The sequence below is a fragment of the Gymnoscopelus microlampas genome (genome assembly GCF_963454915.1).
Source record: "Gymnoscopelus microlampas genome assembly, chromosome: 8".
Taxonomy (NCBI): domain Eukaryota; kingdom Metazoa; phylum Chordata; class Actinopteri; order Myctophiformes; family Myctophidae; genus Gymnoscopelus; species Gymnoscopelus microlampas.
This window is the reverse complement of record NC_139945.1, coordinates 26,635,121-26,649,863: the sequence shown is the minus strand read 5'-3', so window position 1 is coordinate 26,649,863 and position 14,743 is coordinate 26,635,121. Positions and strand designations below refer to the sequence as shown.

The 14,743-nt window shown below is 43.0% G+C and overlaps 1 protein-coding gene across 5 annotated transcripts in view; it reads right to left on the bottom strand.

Annotated features, from left to right (window-relative positions):
• dock10 (dedicator of cytokinesis 10) overlaps positions 1-14,743 on the bottom strand; it is a 133,478-nt gene that overhangs the window by 70,324 nt on the left and 48,411 nt on the right. For 4 of the 5 annotated variants that reach the window (XM_084064331.1, XM_084064333.1, XM_084064329.1 and 1 more), the window contains exon 2: positions 1,056-1,175. In XM_084064331.1, the coding sequence (XP_083920457.1) occupies positions 1,056-1,175 (120 nt within the window). Of the gene's footprint in view, positions 1-1,055; positions 1,176-8,610; positions 8,788-14,743 lie in introns of those variants that run through there. The other variant, XM_084064332.1, reaches the window with a different exon arrangement.

The following is a 14,743-nucleotide window of genomic DNA, read 5'->3' as shown; positions in this document are numbered from 1 at the left end:
ATTAGCAAAAGCAGCAGATCTACAAGCTAAAGCTTCGCGCTGCGTTTCGAGCTTGTGGATCTGCTACTTTTGCTACTTTTGTGTGATGCTGTAGTATGATCAAGTAGGGCATTCATTTACGAAAAAACACAAAAAGTTAGACTATGGAGATAAGAGGTTTCTGCCCGACAGTAATGATATAAATTACATAGGCATGGAATCCCCCCATCCAAGCCTGTGGATCGACTAATGAGTTGGTAATATAACTCATCTAACGTGTAGCTCTGATTGTATACTGGCATGGCTGTGATACAGCAAAAATAAAATAACATTTGATCACTCACGAAATACTCAAATATCATTCAAAATGATGGCATAGGAAAGTACAGCGAGACAGACGTCTGCAAACATGGCTCCATGACTGGCTCTGATTTATACGACCCAATCAGCTGGCTAGAGTGCTGAGCTTGCAAAAGCAGCTGGCAGAGTAACAACTCAAGAAAACCGAGGTTTGCACGTTTTGCCCGCCAAGCCGATTTCACTTCCAATCAAGGGAATTGAGTGCAGGCTGCATAAACAAAGTATATCAGAGTCCGTTTTGTATTCAGAAACAGCTTGGAAGTGGTTAAGTCATGCTTTGGGATTAAAATATGGACTCGAGAGGACGCAGGGGCCGGCAATTTCAGTTAACCATTGGAAGGCCAATTAGACCCATTCTGAACATGTCTGCAGGAACTCATTAGCACAGTAATGCAGGCACTAATGAACAAACAGCTGAAGGGGGGAGCTGGACAGAGCCGAAATTAACTGTAATGAGAGGATTGCAATGCAAAACATCAATGGATACATATGTTGGGCTTGGAGTGTTATGTGTGCATAATGAATGTGCTGATGTGTTCACGCCGTTTTTCGTTTTTTACATTCATTTGTTTTGAACACATGACTGGGCCATACCCCTGCCATTTGACATACACTGTGCATGCATGCACGGCACACACGGACGCACACACATGCACGCACGCAGGCACGCGCACAATTTCTGTATGTTTCTCTGATCTTATCTCTGTCTCTCTTACCGTGAAATCGCTTTCGGGGAAGAAGATCAGGTCCCTGAGAGGGTCTTCCTTCAGCTCATCTCCCAGTTCAGAGATAACGGCCTCGTAGTCCAAAGGATCGATCAGCTTTGGCTTCTCCTGCTGCAATAGAGAAAACAGGCAGACATCAGTATCAACTGAAGACACTACTAGACCATCGGTATCAACTGAACACACTGCTAGACCATCAGTATTCATTTGCTTGTCTGGTTGTCAAGATGAACAAGCTACTGTATATCTACAGTATGTTTATTTATAATCTGAACGACTGAAATCATAGAAGAGCTTGAAGATGGTTGTGGTGCGAACATTCAGCAAAAATAGCAGAGCCTCGCCGATCTATACTTACTTATAAAAGTGGTGTAAAAAGGATACCCGTCTACTGAGGTAATCATCATCACCAAAATGTAATTGCATAAAAGACAATAATTTGTCGGCTAAAAAGGCATTATTTCATTAATTTCATTCAAGTATTCTGTGTTGTCAGATGAGTATCACTCCATGTTGTCTCTATTGGACCCCAGTAACCACACTAGAGAGGATCCAGCCTCCAATATTTGTCTTTTTAACCCTTATAAAGTGGTATTTTGTATGTTTTTGCGTAACCACAGTTTGACGATGATGTCTTGTGTTGGTGGAACAAAATGTGAAAAAACACTGGCACTCTGGCAGCATCCTATATGGTTTCACTTACAGCAGCAGAAACCCCCCCAAACTCTGCAGTCAGTTATCTGGTATTAATTCTAAAGCATTTTCCCATGCAGCGCTTAGGGGAGGGAATAGCATAAGGTGCACATGGCATGATTTTGGCCCCCTTATACAATCAACATGTCACACAGCAGCATGCCAAGCAATGTGAAAAATCACACCCTGTGTGAAGGAAGCGGTGCCTTTGGGGCGGGGCGTAACTCATTTCAGTTCGTCCCTATTGGTGGTCTGAGTCCACTTACCAAATTTGTACTTGGTAGCATGCTGCAAACTGGAATAATGGCTGTTTAAAGCCCAGCTAATGGGCAGATAGAGGGGGCGGGGCTTAATTAATTACAGTTTGTCCCTATTGGTGGTTTTAGTCCATGCACAAAATTTGTACTCCGTAGCATGCTGCGAACGTGAGTTATGGCTGTTTAAAGGCCAGCCAATGGGAAGACAGAGGGGGCGGGGCTTCAGCAATTCATGCTCGTCCCTATTGGTGGTCTAAGTCCACATACCAAATTTGGACTTGGTGGCATGCTGCAAACTGGAGTTATAGCTGTTTTAAATCCTGTGCCCTAAACGGGCGGACGGACAGAACATACGCGGGGGGTCCCTGGACCCCGCTGTGATAACTTCAGAAATTCATGCTCGTCCCTATTGGTGGTGTAAGTCCACATACCAAATTAGGACTTGGTGGCAGGCTTCAACCTGGAGTTATAGCTGTTTTAAATCCCGTGCCCTAAACGGGCGGACGGACAGAACATACGCGGGGGGTCCCTGGACCCCGCTGTGATAACTTCAGCAATTCATGCTCGTCCCTATTGGTGGTCTAAGTCCACATACCATATTTGGACTTGGTGGCATGTTGCAAACTGGAGTTATAGCTGTGTAAAATCCCGTGCTCATCATCCCGTGCTGATACGGACGGACGGACGGACATACGGACAAAGTCAAGTGTAGAGCGGTTGGCACCGCTAAAAAAATCGTGACTATCCCCCTTGTCAGACTGTGTGAGATGAATTGAGTCTAGCCGCCGCATTGTGCGACGACGAGACTATGACCTAATGTACCTCAGTTGCGAAATAAGGATAAGGATAAGGATAATTCATTTTAACAGGTCGTTCATGAAAGTCCTTGCGGTCTTGTTTCCAATGAGAACCTGTGAGGAATTAGGGGTTAAGAGTCTTGCTCAGGGACAAATTTCATTTCATCGACACATACAGTATGCTGGCCTGGCCTGGAATCGAACCTGGGGCAACCAGGGCCTCTGGCTCCCTAGGCAGGCTCACTAACCACTCAGCTATGGCCGCCCCCAATGCCGGGGCGGCGTTTTATCTCAAGAATACAAAACAAAACAAGGAAAGAAGGACGATTTGGACAACGTGGGTTTGCAATTATCCAAATGGAGCTGGTAGTATCTCCAGTGTTTTTTCATGACAGTGTCTGCACATACTCACATGGACTAATGCTGATAGTAATTCATTCCCCATCATGCTTTAACATATGAAACCAGTAAAACTGCCACAGTCCCTTTTCTGGTAAACGTATCTGTTTCTTTTAACACAAACAATAACCTTCTCTTTATTTTTACGTGATGGTAGCGGTTACATAACAGTGTTACGATGACAATGGTGGTACAGCAGCGCCAGCCACACTGCACGAACACAACCCAAAATGTCTGACCACTTCCTTGACCCTGTCATGCTAAAATGACCCGACAAATCATTTTGCCACATCTATCCTATGATGAGGACATTTTGTCTGGGATGACACCAAGACTCTTTACAGCGCAGAACAGAAGCGGTTTCTGAAAAAAACATGCTACTTTAACCATTTAAACCCTATATACTTGACCGGGGTCCCCCAGGGGTCTATCTTTGGCCTCTTCCTTTTTTCCATCTACACTGGTCTACTGTACAAGCTCACAGCGAGTAACGTTGCGACGCACTGTGAGCTTGATGTACATCTGTTATGTTTGCTGAATGTTTGCCTATTTCCCCCTAATGTTCACCTATTATGTAATGCTAAGGACGCTAGGGTTCATGTGGTTAAGATAAGCAGCCATCATCACAGTACATTAGATGTAAGCTCAATCCTCATTCCTCTCATTCATTTATACACTTCAGCTCAGGATTAACCATTTACCATTCATTGCAATGATATTGCATTCAGTTTGGCAGTGTGACTCTGCTCATGTGATATTACAGATTACCTGCGCATTGTGCGCAAGCATGACACAGATCTGAAATCACAAACACCCCGAGCAGAGCATGAAATGCAGTTATTACATGAACATAACATAGAACCTTCAATGCGTAATGTAACTACCACATATCATAGCACAAACCATATAACCACAGTACAATCCACAGAATCATCCTATTAACAATGGGAACTAAATGCCACAGGGAGGAGGCCGGGGAGGTGGAGGAATTTTGACACTGACAGCTGTACAACCGGCTTTGACAGCTAAGCATGTAGAATGAGGGCGTGAGTGAGTTGGCTTGTAGCTAATGAGAATGACGTGAGGTTGAATGTACTGACTTGTGGGAGTACGTATGAATTAGCTTGTTGAATAAATGGGGGGGGGGGGGGGGGGGGGTGAGCTAGCATGTAAACATCCTGACTTCCGTGCCTACATGAACTAACGCTACCACCACATAAGCTCTATCGCTCCAATGACCATGTCATCTCCTGTGTTTAAGCCGTGACACTACCAGAACCTAAAAACGGCAGAGAGGAAGTACCACATCCACAACTGATGAATTGTGGCTGTGCTGCACCACACTGCTGAATGCCGACCTGAGCAAAATACACGCCAGAAATGGGTTTCAACTACTTGAGTCAGTCATCTTTATTTAACATGCCAGATCAGGCACATGAATGAAGTTAACGTGAAACGCCACATGGAAGCTAAACTACTCGACAGATGATTCAATCTGTCATTACCTAGTAGGCCTATTACGAAATTCCCCATGCTCTTTATACCGCTCTGTACTGTACGTGGAAATGTTATAGACCACCAAAGTACACACTTGGTGGTGATGAACTCTGGTTGGAAGCAGGGACTTTTGACGATAAACATCTTAGCTAAAAGATTACAGATTACAAAGACGATGAGGGATTATTATGGACTCATGGTGAACAATTTCACACAAGGTTGGCCCCTATATGAAATATGTGTCTAACAGATTGAGGGTCATGGTAGATTATTTGTGTCAGCTACAGACAAGCAGAACAACAGCCAGTAGAAATGAGAGCTGAAACAGGCTGTGGTCAGAGAAAGGGGAGGAAGTGCTGAGGGCTAAACTGTTCACACGCCCATACAGTGTGCAGTGCAGGCTTGGAGCCCCACCACAATGCTCTGAGAGACAGAGTACACAGTGCCTGCTGGAGCCCACCACAGCACCCTGACAGACAGAAAGGGCCTCTTGGCTTGCAACTGACAGAGGGGAATCAGACTGTAAGAATGTAAGACACAACAAAATGTTGCCCGCAAAGGTGGTCCCTTGACTAATTTCAGCTCCCCTCGGTAACGGCTGAGTTCAAACTTAAGAACAGAGTTCCAGTAAAAGTGCTCCGCATCAGTGGTTCTCAATGAGCGGTCTGGGGTTCTCCCAGGGGTCCTTTGGGGGGGGGGGGGGGGGGGGGGGGGTTCCAGGGCGACCCCAGCTAAATGGGAAAAGTTTAATTTTACTATTATTTCACTAGCTTGTAGAAGTTACCTAATGAGAGAATGTAGGAGAATGAATATGCAGAGGTTTCACTCTGTTATCTCATTACAGACAGAGTGTACATGATGAATTGAATACATACTGTAGGACCACAATGGAAACAAACAAGCCCTCAGGGCCTTTTAGCATCAATCGTACCGCTGTACTTTTTGCAAGCTGTTAATAAAGTATTCAATCAATCAAAACAGAGAGGTGTAGAATTCTGTACTAAATCTAATCTAGGAAAAATAAAAAATCTTCTCTATGGGAGTCCCTGGCATCAAATCCTTTCAAATGGGGTGCACGACCAAATACATATCAAGTTGTGGGTCCTTGACATGAAAATGTTTGAGAACCTTGGCTGTCATCTGTTCTACAATTTGTTAGCCTCATAGCATAATTGTCTAAGTCATATTTTTAAGGTTTTCAGGAAAGAAGAAATGAAAAATCACTCTCTGCCTAAGTCATCTAGTTGACTTAGGCAATCATGAGAAAACTAGAAAAAGTGCTCCTCGGAGCACTGCCAGACCCCTAGTGGTTGAAATCTGAATGGCCGGACTTCGCATGACGTGTGTGCAGAGGAAAAGAGGGACAGACCGACCGACCGACCGACCGACAAAGCCTCCTGTAGGCCGACCCCCTGGGTCTGGCAAAAAAACACATTTTGCCTAAGTCGTGTTTATCTGCCTTTATTACGCAAAATTCGGACTCGTCCCGAATAATTAAAAGACGCTTTTTCGCTTCGCTTTTTCGCTCCATGGAAGCTTGCATTGAAGCTCTACTCTACTGCTAACACTGCTGATTCATAATTATTCATATATTCACACCCCCTATGTTCTCAGAATGCTTGTTACATTCAAAAGTTGTCATTGTTAGAAGTTGTTATGCATAATTATAAACATTTATAACGAGTGTTATGAGGCATTATAAGTGCATTTTAATGCATTACGATGCAATATAATGCATTATAAATGTGATTATAATGCATTATAAACTAGACCTTTAAGTAAAGTGGTACCTGGTAGTTATAATGTGCTGTTCCACTGAGTTTATAGTGCATTATGACCAGCGCTTATACATTATATTATTATAAGTTATAATACTTCATAACCCTTGTTATAAGTTGTTATGCATAGTTATAAACCTCTATAACAAGTGTTATAATGCCTTATAAGTGCATTATAATGCGTCATAAATGTGATTATAATGCATTATTATGTGACCTTTAAGTAAAGTGTTACCGTCATGTCTGCCTAAGTAATTTTAGAATGTAACAAGCACTCTGATAGGCTGAGGACATAGGCAATAAGGCACAATGAAGCAGTGTTAGGAGAGTAGCATTAGGCAGAAATGTCAATTTGGCCAATACAAAATATTACTTAGCAATTATGCTATGAGGCTAACGAATTGAGCCTGTCACACTGTCACAGTCAATAATCAGTAAGTACACGCAACAAAACTGTGGTTCTTCAGCGGTTTGTCAGTGGATCTTTGGGGTGCTTGAGGTTTTATAACCACCCCTGTACAAAGAACCTGTTAAGCCCCCTATATGGTTCTATAGAGGTTCTCTACTACTTCTTCAGCTTGCGTTTAGGCGCCTTGAATGGTTCTATACAGCGCCATTTTTCAAAGGTGCTATTTAGCAACATTAAGATATGTGCTATTTAGCATCAACAAATGTTCCCCTATTATTACAAGCCAAAGAAACATTTTTGTGCACACTTGTATAAAAACAACTTTTAAACAGGTATAACATGATATCGTCTGTCGGGTGGAAACCTCATATGTCCAAAACCGAAACATTTCAGGATAATAAAAAAAAAATAGCAAAAGTAGCAGATCTTCGAGCCCAAACGCGTTGCTTCGCGCCGTGTTTCAAGCTTGTAGATCTGCTACTTTTAATGCTTTTGTGTGACGCTGTGGTGTGATCAAGTAGGGCCTTAATTTAGGAAAAAACATATGGACATAATATATATTATGGAAATAAGAGGTTTCTGACCGACATCAACGATATAGAGGATGATTAGACAGGCTGACAGTTTCCGTTAACCCTAACCCTTACGACAAAAGGTCATCCCATCCACTACGTCGAAACAAAACAAACCACTAAAAGCCTTAGATGACTAAGACGGGGCGGCAGTTGCTCAGGGGTAGAGTGGCCGGGTAGAGTGAACTGGAAACCGCAAAGTTCCCAGTTCGATCCCAGGCTGGGGCGCTCCCCCAGAGTTAGGGTCGAAGTGTCCTTGAGCAAGACGCTGAACCCCTAATTGCTCCTGATGAGCAGGTGAGCAGGCCTTGCATGGTTTCCTCCGCCATCGGTGTATGAATGTGTGTGTGAATGGGTGAATGTAATGCACAATCTATGTAAAGCGCTTTGGATAAAAGTGCTATACAAATTTAGCATTTACGACGCATTACGGCAAAAGGTCATCCCATCCACTACGTCGAAACAAAACAAACCATGGAGACTCCTATGACATCACAGACGTGTGATGGACCGTTGCCATGGTTTTCCCCTGCCAAACTGTCCCCTTTTTGAGATGACGCAATATCGAAACAGTGCTGCCAGAAGGGCATCACGGTATCTGTTAATATGAGGCTATAGGCACTACAATTTCATGTCTATCCATCTTGAAGCTTAAATATCCGGTTACAAATATATAAACTAAATACACAAGAAGAATAAATGACACGTTTACAATATGGCACAAAAGGTTAATGTACTGTAATAAATCAGCCAGAAAGAGTGATACACTTGACAGATTACAGTCAGTAATGACAAAAGTCAAAAAATCAATATATAAAAAAATATATATACCATAATTTTGGTAGCAGGTGACAGAAAACAAACAAAAGTCCTTCATAACAAAGTATAAACCACTACAATCATTTACAGTCAGAAACTACAGTATGAGTCTAATAACAATACAACACAGTAAGATCTTAGTGTCAGCGTAAACAATTCAAAAGTGTAAACTAAACATGGACCCGTACGGCTTCAGAGTTCAAGTTAAAATTCAAGTTTTACTGTGTGCAGTGCAGGAATAATTCTGCAGAGATAAAATAACGGTAGTGCTGCTCACACCCCTTTATGAAATACGCAACAGAGACAGTAAAGAGACTATACGTACAATGTCTGCAACGAGGTAGTTGAACTCTTTTCGTACACGCTTGCTCTTATACTTTTTCCTGAAAGTGATTCTGTTCCCGAAGCTCATTGTCACGCTAGTGTCTATAAACTATAACCAGCACGTGAAGGAGGCCCCTGCCAACACCCAGTATGTCTGAGTGTGTTAAATAGAACTGACAGGCGCGTGCAGCGCGCCGTCGACATGTGCCCGCAGCCGTTCAGAAGCAGAACTATCATCCAGCAGGTTATGAGCTAAACGTCACTGAGGAGGAAGTGAGGGGGTTGATGTCAAACACACATTTTTGGTGCACACAGACGTCAAACACACACGCACACCACACCACATTCGACACAGTAAAATTTGAATGCTACTTTACGTCATTAAGACCTGAGGCCGATTCTACCAATGCCTTCTAAATCAAACTTTTTTGTAATGCAACGTTATTCAATATTTTTTTACAACACATTTACAACACTTTCAAGATTTTCAAAAGAATTTCAAAAATAGCAGATGTACAAGCTTGCAGTGCGGCACAACGTGACGTGCTGTGAGCTTGTAGATCTGATATTTTTGAATAGCCAACGCTAAAATCGCTTGTACTGGAATGTAACCATTTTAAACCGCAGCATCCCTATTTGGGGGGGATTTCATTAGGTGAACATTTTCAAAAGAGATCTGAAAATAGCGGATCTACAAGCTCACAACTCGTCACATCAGGAGGAATTGTGACCTTGTGTGATCGGCTATTTTCAATTTACTTTTCCAAAACATGTTGAAAACAGGACTTAAGTGGTTAAATTTTACTATGCACTACGAGGGTAATGAAATGTGTAGTTTAGATCTTTTTTCCTATGACTCCAAAAGCCAACAACTCATTGTGAGAAATTATCAGTGCTAATTAACCATAACAATGAAATACAACTGTCAAAATAATAGCTCAGTAAAAAAGTAAAAGTGTTTTTATTCACGTTGCTATGGTAACAATAGCAAAACACAGAATGAATGACCAACTGCTTCTTACTGTTGAACATTATCGTCTCTCTCTTACACACACACACACACACATGCACACACGCACACGCACACGCACGCACACACACACGCACACGCACACGCACACACACATATTGCCACAATCAGCTACGGTAAGTCTCGTTTTTTTATCTCATCTAGTCTCACTGCGCATGGTTATCAGTTACACACCCACCCTTTGTTCTTGCACTCCCTCAGCTTGGACACGCACACACACGCGCACGCACACGCACGCACGCACACACGCACACGCACACACACACACACACACACACACACACACACACACACACACACACACACACACACATGTAACCCAGGTAACTAACCAAGGTGACCAGGTAACCATGGTAACCAGACAATCATTCAATCAGTCAGATCAGTATAAATGTCTGGCTACCTGGTGTCATTTCCTGCCATTGTAGGCGCCGTTGGGTGTGGAGAGCGTTGGGGAGCTGATGGACCTTGTTATTTTGGCAGGTGTGCAGCTGGCCTTTAGCAAGGTGGGAGTGGCTAATCTGGCCATCGGTCGCTTCTTGGCTGGTGTAGTCCCGAAGCGCATCTCCTCTTCCATTAGCTTGATCCTCTTGTGTTGCCTCTCCGTCTTTTCCAGCTCCTTCTCTGTCTGGAGGTTGTTCCACTGCATGTCGATGTACTCTATAAACGGCTGCCCGTTGACTAGGAATTTCCTGTCGTGCTCCTGTTGCCACACATCAACCTGAGCCTTGAGGGTCTTCTCTAGCTTGGACAGCCCTTTGTGAACATCCGACATGAGTTTCGGTTCTTTAAGAAGGTTCGCTCCTCGGTTGTTTAATCTTGAGGGATCATTGTTCTTTTTATCAAGCTCCACAAACAGTTCCCAGCTTTCTTGCCAGTGTGCGACTCCCTCAAACAGCTCTCTGTGATCCTCATAGTACTTCTTGAGAATCACAACCTCCTGTTTGTGCTGGTTGAGGAGCTCCTCTGTGAAGTGGTCACCATAATATGGAGTGTAACCCAGGTAACTAACCAAGGTGACCAGGTAACCAGACAATCATTCAATCAGTCAGATCAGTATAAATGTCTGGCTACCTGGTGTCATTTCCTGCCACTCCCTCCACTCCCTCCTGAGTGTTTGCTGGCAGCATGGTGTGGCTGCTGTGCTGTTTAATCTTATGCTTCATACTCAACGGTGAGTTAAAGTACACTGGTTCAGTGTCAATGGTTTGGTTGCTTGGTCATGGAACAAATGGGTGTGGTAAAATGTTGTCATGTTGTCTGCCATTTGAACTGCTTCTGCCTTGGGCTAGTGGAGCTACAAAAATGGCAGATCAACTGAACTGAAGGCTGAACTTGCCTTGGAAATATTTTGAGTTTAATTTTGATGAAGTTTTTTATGACTTCACCTTTTGAGTATAATTTTTGTATTTTATTTTCTATGAGAATTTATTATTGAATGAAAATCATGATAAAACTAGAAAAAGTGCTCCTCGGAGCACAGGTCTCCGCCAGGTCAGGTAGGCTATTGTGGCCTCCTGGTGGCGCTGTAATAGGCCAACGTGAAAAGGTTGCCATTTCTTCTTAGGCCTTGCACGACAATCGGACACTGACTGCATTCATGATTTGAGGCATTTTGTTAAAAACATGTTTAGCTAAATTAGACCTGTTGGTGGCGCTATAACAGGCCAATGTTAAAAGGGTGGCATTTGTTCCTCAACTTAGTGTGAATGTGCGTGCAAAGTTTGAGCACAATTGGACGGTGCGTTCATGATTTGCGGAATTTTGTTCAAAACAAGCCAATAATGCAAACTTTAGATGTCAATCTTAGCCAATCAGTATGGCATATGAAAAATCAAACACATCCGTCGTGATCACATGACTATAGAGATCATGTGTACCGATTTGCGTGAAATTTGGATAAAATTGGAAGGAGTAGTATAAAATAATGTGTTTTACATAAGTCGGCCTCCTGGTGGCGCTATAAAAGGCAGATGTGAAAAATGCAGGGCAAAGGTTTTTCCTTGACCTCTAGGGAGTGTGCATACAAAGTTTTACACAAATCGGTGCAATTATAGGTAAAAACACGAACCGGCCTGTTATAGCGCCACCATGAGGCTGATTTGAAAATTTTCAAATGGTAGTTTTTCCTCGGCCTAATGGGAATGAGCGTGCAAAATTTCACGGAAATTGCATGCTGTGTTCATGATTTGAGGCATGTTGTTCAAAACGGAGCACTCCTGCAAACTTTGGAAGATATTTTTAGCCAATCAGGATGGAATATGAGAAATCTGAAAGACCCGTTTCGTTTAATGACTACAGAGATACTGTGTACCGAGTTGCGTGATTTTTGGACAAAATCTGTAGGAGTGCTGTCAAAAAATATGTTTTGCACAAATCAGCCTCCTGGTGGCGCTATAAAAGGCCCATGAGAAAAAATTGGGGCAAAGGTTCTGAATTGGCATCCAGGGAGTGTGTGTGCACAGTTTCGCTGCGATCAAGACAACGGTGCCGGAGATTAGCTGGTCACAGACGGACGGACACACACACACACGGACGGACGGACGGACGGGGTGGAAAACATACTCTCTCGCCATGCCTTTCGGCCTGGCGGAGACAATGACTAATTTAATGAATCATGAAATAATTACTCTAATTTAATGAATCATGAAATAATGACACTAATTTATTATTTAATGAATCATGAAATAATGACACTAATTTATTATTTAATGAAAGTCATGAAATAATAATTTGTTGAAACTTGACCTTGTTGTACAACTATAGATGACTGATTACTTTATTTCACCTGGCCTTTTAGGTCAGGTTTTTGTGATTCGGCTGGAGAACCGATCCGATGTTGATGGCGAGCCTCCCACACTGACCCAACCGGACCTGGACTCTGGGGCCTAACTCCCTACCTCCACTCTGTGTGGTAGGGGCAAAGGACAGGTTCCATTCCCCTTGAATTCCCCCCTGAAAGATCCACTGACACTTAAAACTTTAAAGGGCCCCCATTTTTTATTTTCTTTATAAATGAAATGAACTGTTTGTTCTGAACTATTATATTGTTCTAATACAATCTTAAGTTAAACTTTTGTGTCTGTTTCTAAATTCCTTGAGTTTTACACACATTGAGCTCTCCACCGACCCTAGTATCTATATCTACTATCTAACAGCCGTTATCTTTGCGCAACTGGCTACACGCGCACACACGCACACGCACGCACGCGCGCGCACACACAAACGTATCTAAACTGCTAACTTCCTGTACAGTACTTGAACAGGGGAGTCTCTGCCTCTCATGCATGGGGCTGCAATTTATTACAAATTACAAATACTCAGTTTATAGCCATCACCTGTTCAAATGGCGGAATAGGCCTAAATCACAAACGGTTATTTTCACACCATCTTTCTTAGAATGGTGCTAGAACAGAATGTAACACAGGCTCTATTCAGTTCACAACACTCTATGTAACTATAAAGCCTATATAGAGCCTGTATCCAACAGGCTCTATTCAGTTCACAACACTTTAAATTAGTTATAGTTTGAAGTGCAACATCTTAACACCTGCAAGAAGTAATTTAATGACAATATAATTTCCCTGTTCCATTTTAAAGCCATAGTGAGTGAATGGTGCTAAGTGACAGGTGGAACCCTGCAGACAGCCTGCTCTATGTCCCATGATTCAAGGTGTGGTGTTAATTAATGACAATAAGGTGTGAGAATAAAGCCGAGGCAGGAGCGTGACACAGCCCTGTCATCTGCCACTGCTATGATACACATAACACATTAATCCTAATCTGTGTTAGCTCATTTAATCATCTTTTATAAGCCTTTGACATTTGGGACTGCCAGTGGATCATATAATCACATTCCAAATACAGTGAAGAGATACCCACTCTCCTCCATACATCCATCCATCCATCCATCCACCTTCACACAGCTGTCTCAGTCTCCTCTCCCTCTCCCTTCCCTCCATCATTCCTCCTAGTGTCATCTTTATGCTGTTCTCCTTTTCCCTCTCTCTCTCTCTCTCTCTCTCTCTCTCCCTAGACCTTCACTGTTTCCTTCTCTCTCTCTGTCTTTTCCTACACCTTCACTGTTTCCCACCCTCTCTCTCTCTCTCTCTCTCTTTCCTTTGTTCAACTCCTCTTCACCCCGTTTGACTTCTGTTGTTTCAGAGAGAGAGAGAGAGAGAGCTGAGCCAGCAGAGAAACCAGACTGAAGCCATCTGCTTTATATCATCAGGCAAACATCATCAGCCTTACAGTCACACTAAAGGGAGAATCCAGAAAGAGATGATTTCTCTGATAAAAAAAAATGAATGTTTGCCACAACTGGACATTCTCATAGTTCAGTTTCATGATAAGCTACAAGTACTGTATACAATACATTTAACATCTTTATTCATCTAGACCTGGCTGTTTTCAGTGATCACTTCACACCCAACATCTGGTCTATAGCCTATTGTCTAATATATGCGTTGTCATGCACCGTGAATAGCTGATCCACAAGCTGACGACATGCCGCATCCGCCAGTGAGTATAAATCATGCTTACAGCTGTGCATTCCATCACCCCCTCCTCCACCCCAGCATCCACCTGTAGACTCATCACCCCCCCTCCACCCCAGCATCCACCTGTAGACTCATCACCCCCTACTCCACCCCAACATCCACCTGTAGGCTCATCAGTCATCACCCCCTAGCATGCAGCTGAAGAATATTCATATAATATTCAAAATTCAATCGTTTATTACCAAAACCAACTTACAGTTGATTTGGAATTTGTTTAGGTGTGCTCAGACATAACAAATAGAACAAGAAGAATATGGAAGTAACACTGGCCATCAGGCGACCAATAGCTCCAAACACTACTGTATAGTTCCAAACACTGAATCCTCACAATGGGTGCTGGTGAAGCACGCGATCGTGTGAGATCAAAGAGTGCCGTAACTCTCTCTTTCAATGGGTCTGGCATTACTGAAGGACAAACGGAGACAGACACTGCACACTTAATGTAAAAATGTCACATCAGAAGAGTGTAAACAGGCATGAGGAGTGAAAGTGGATGAGAGAATGGCGCCTCTGGCCACTGAGTCAACAACAGGGTTGTCAGAAAG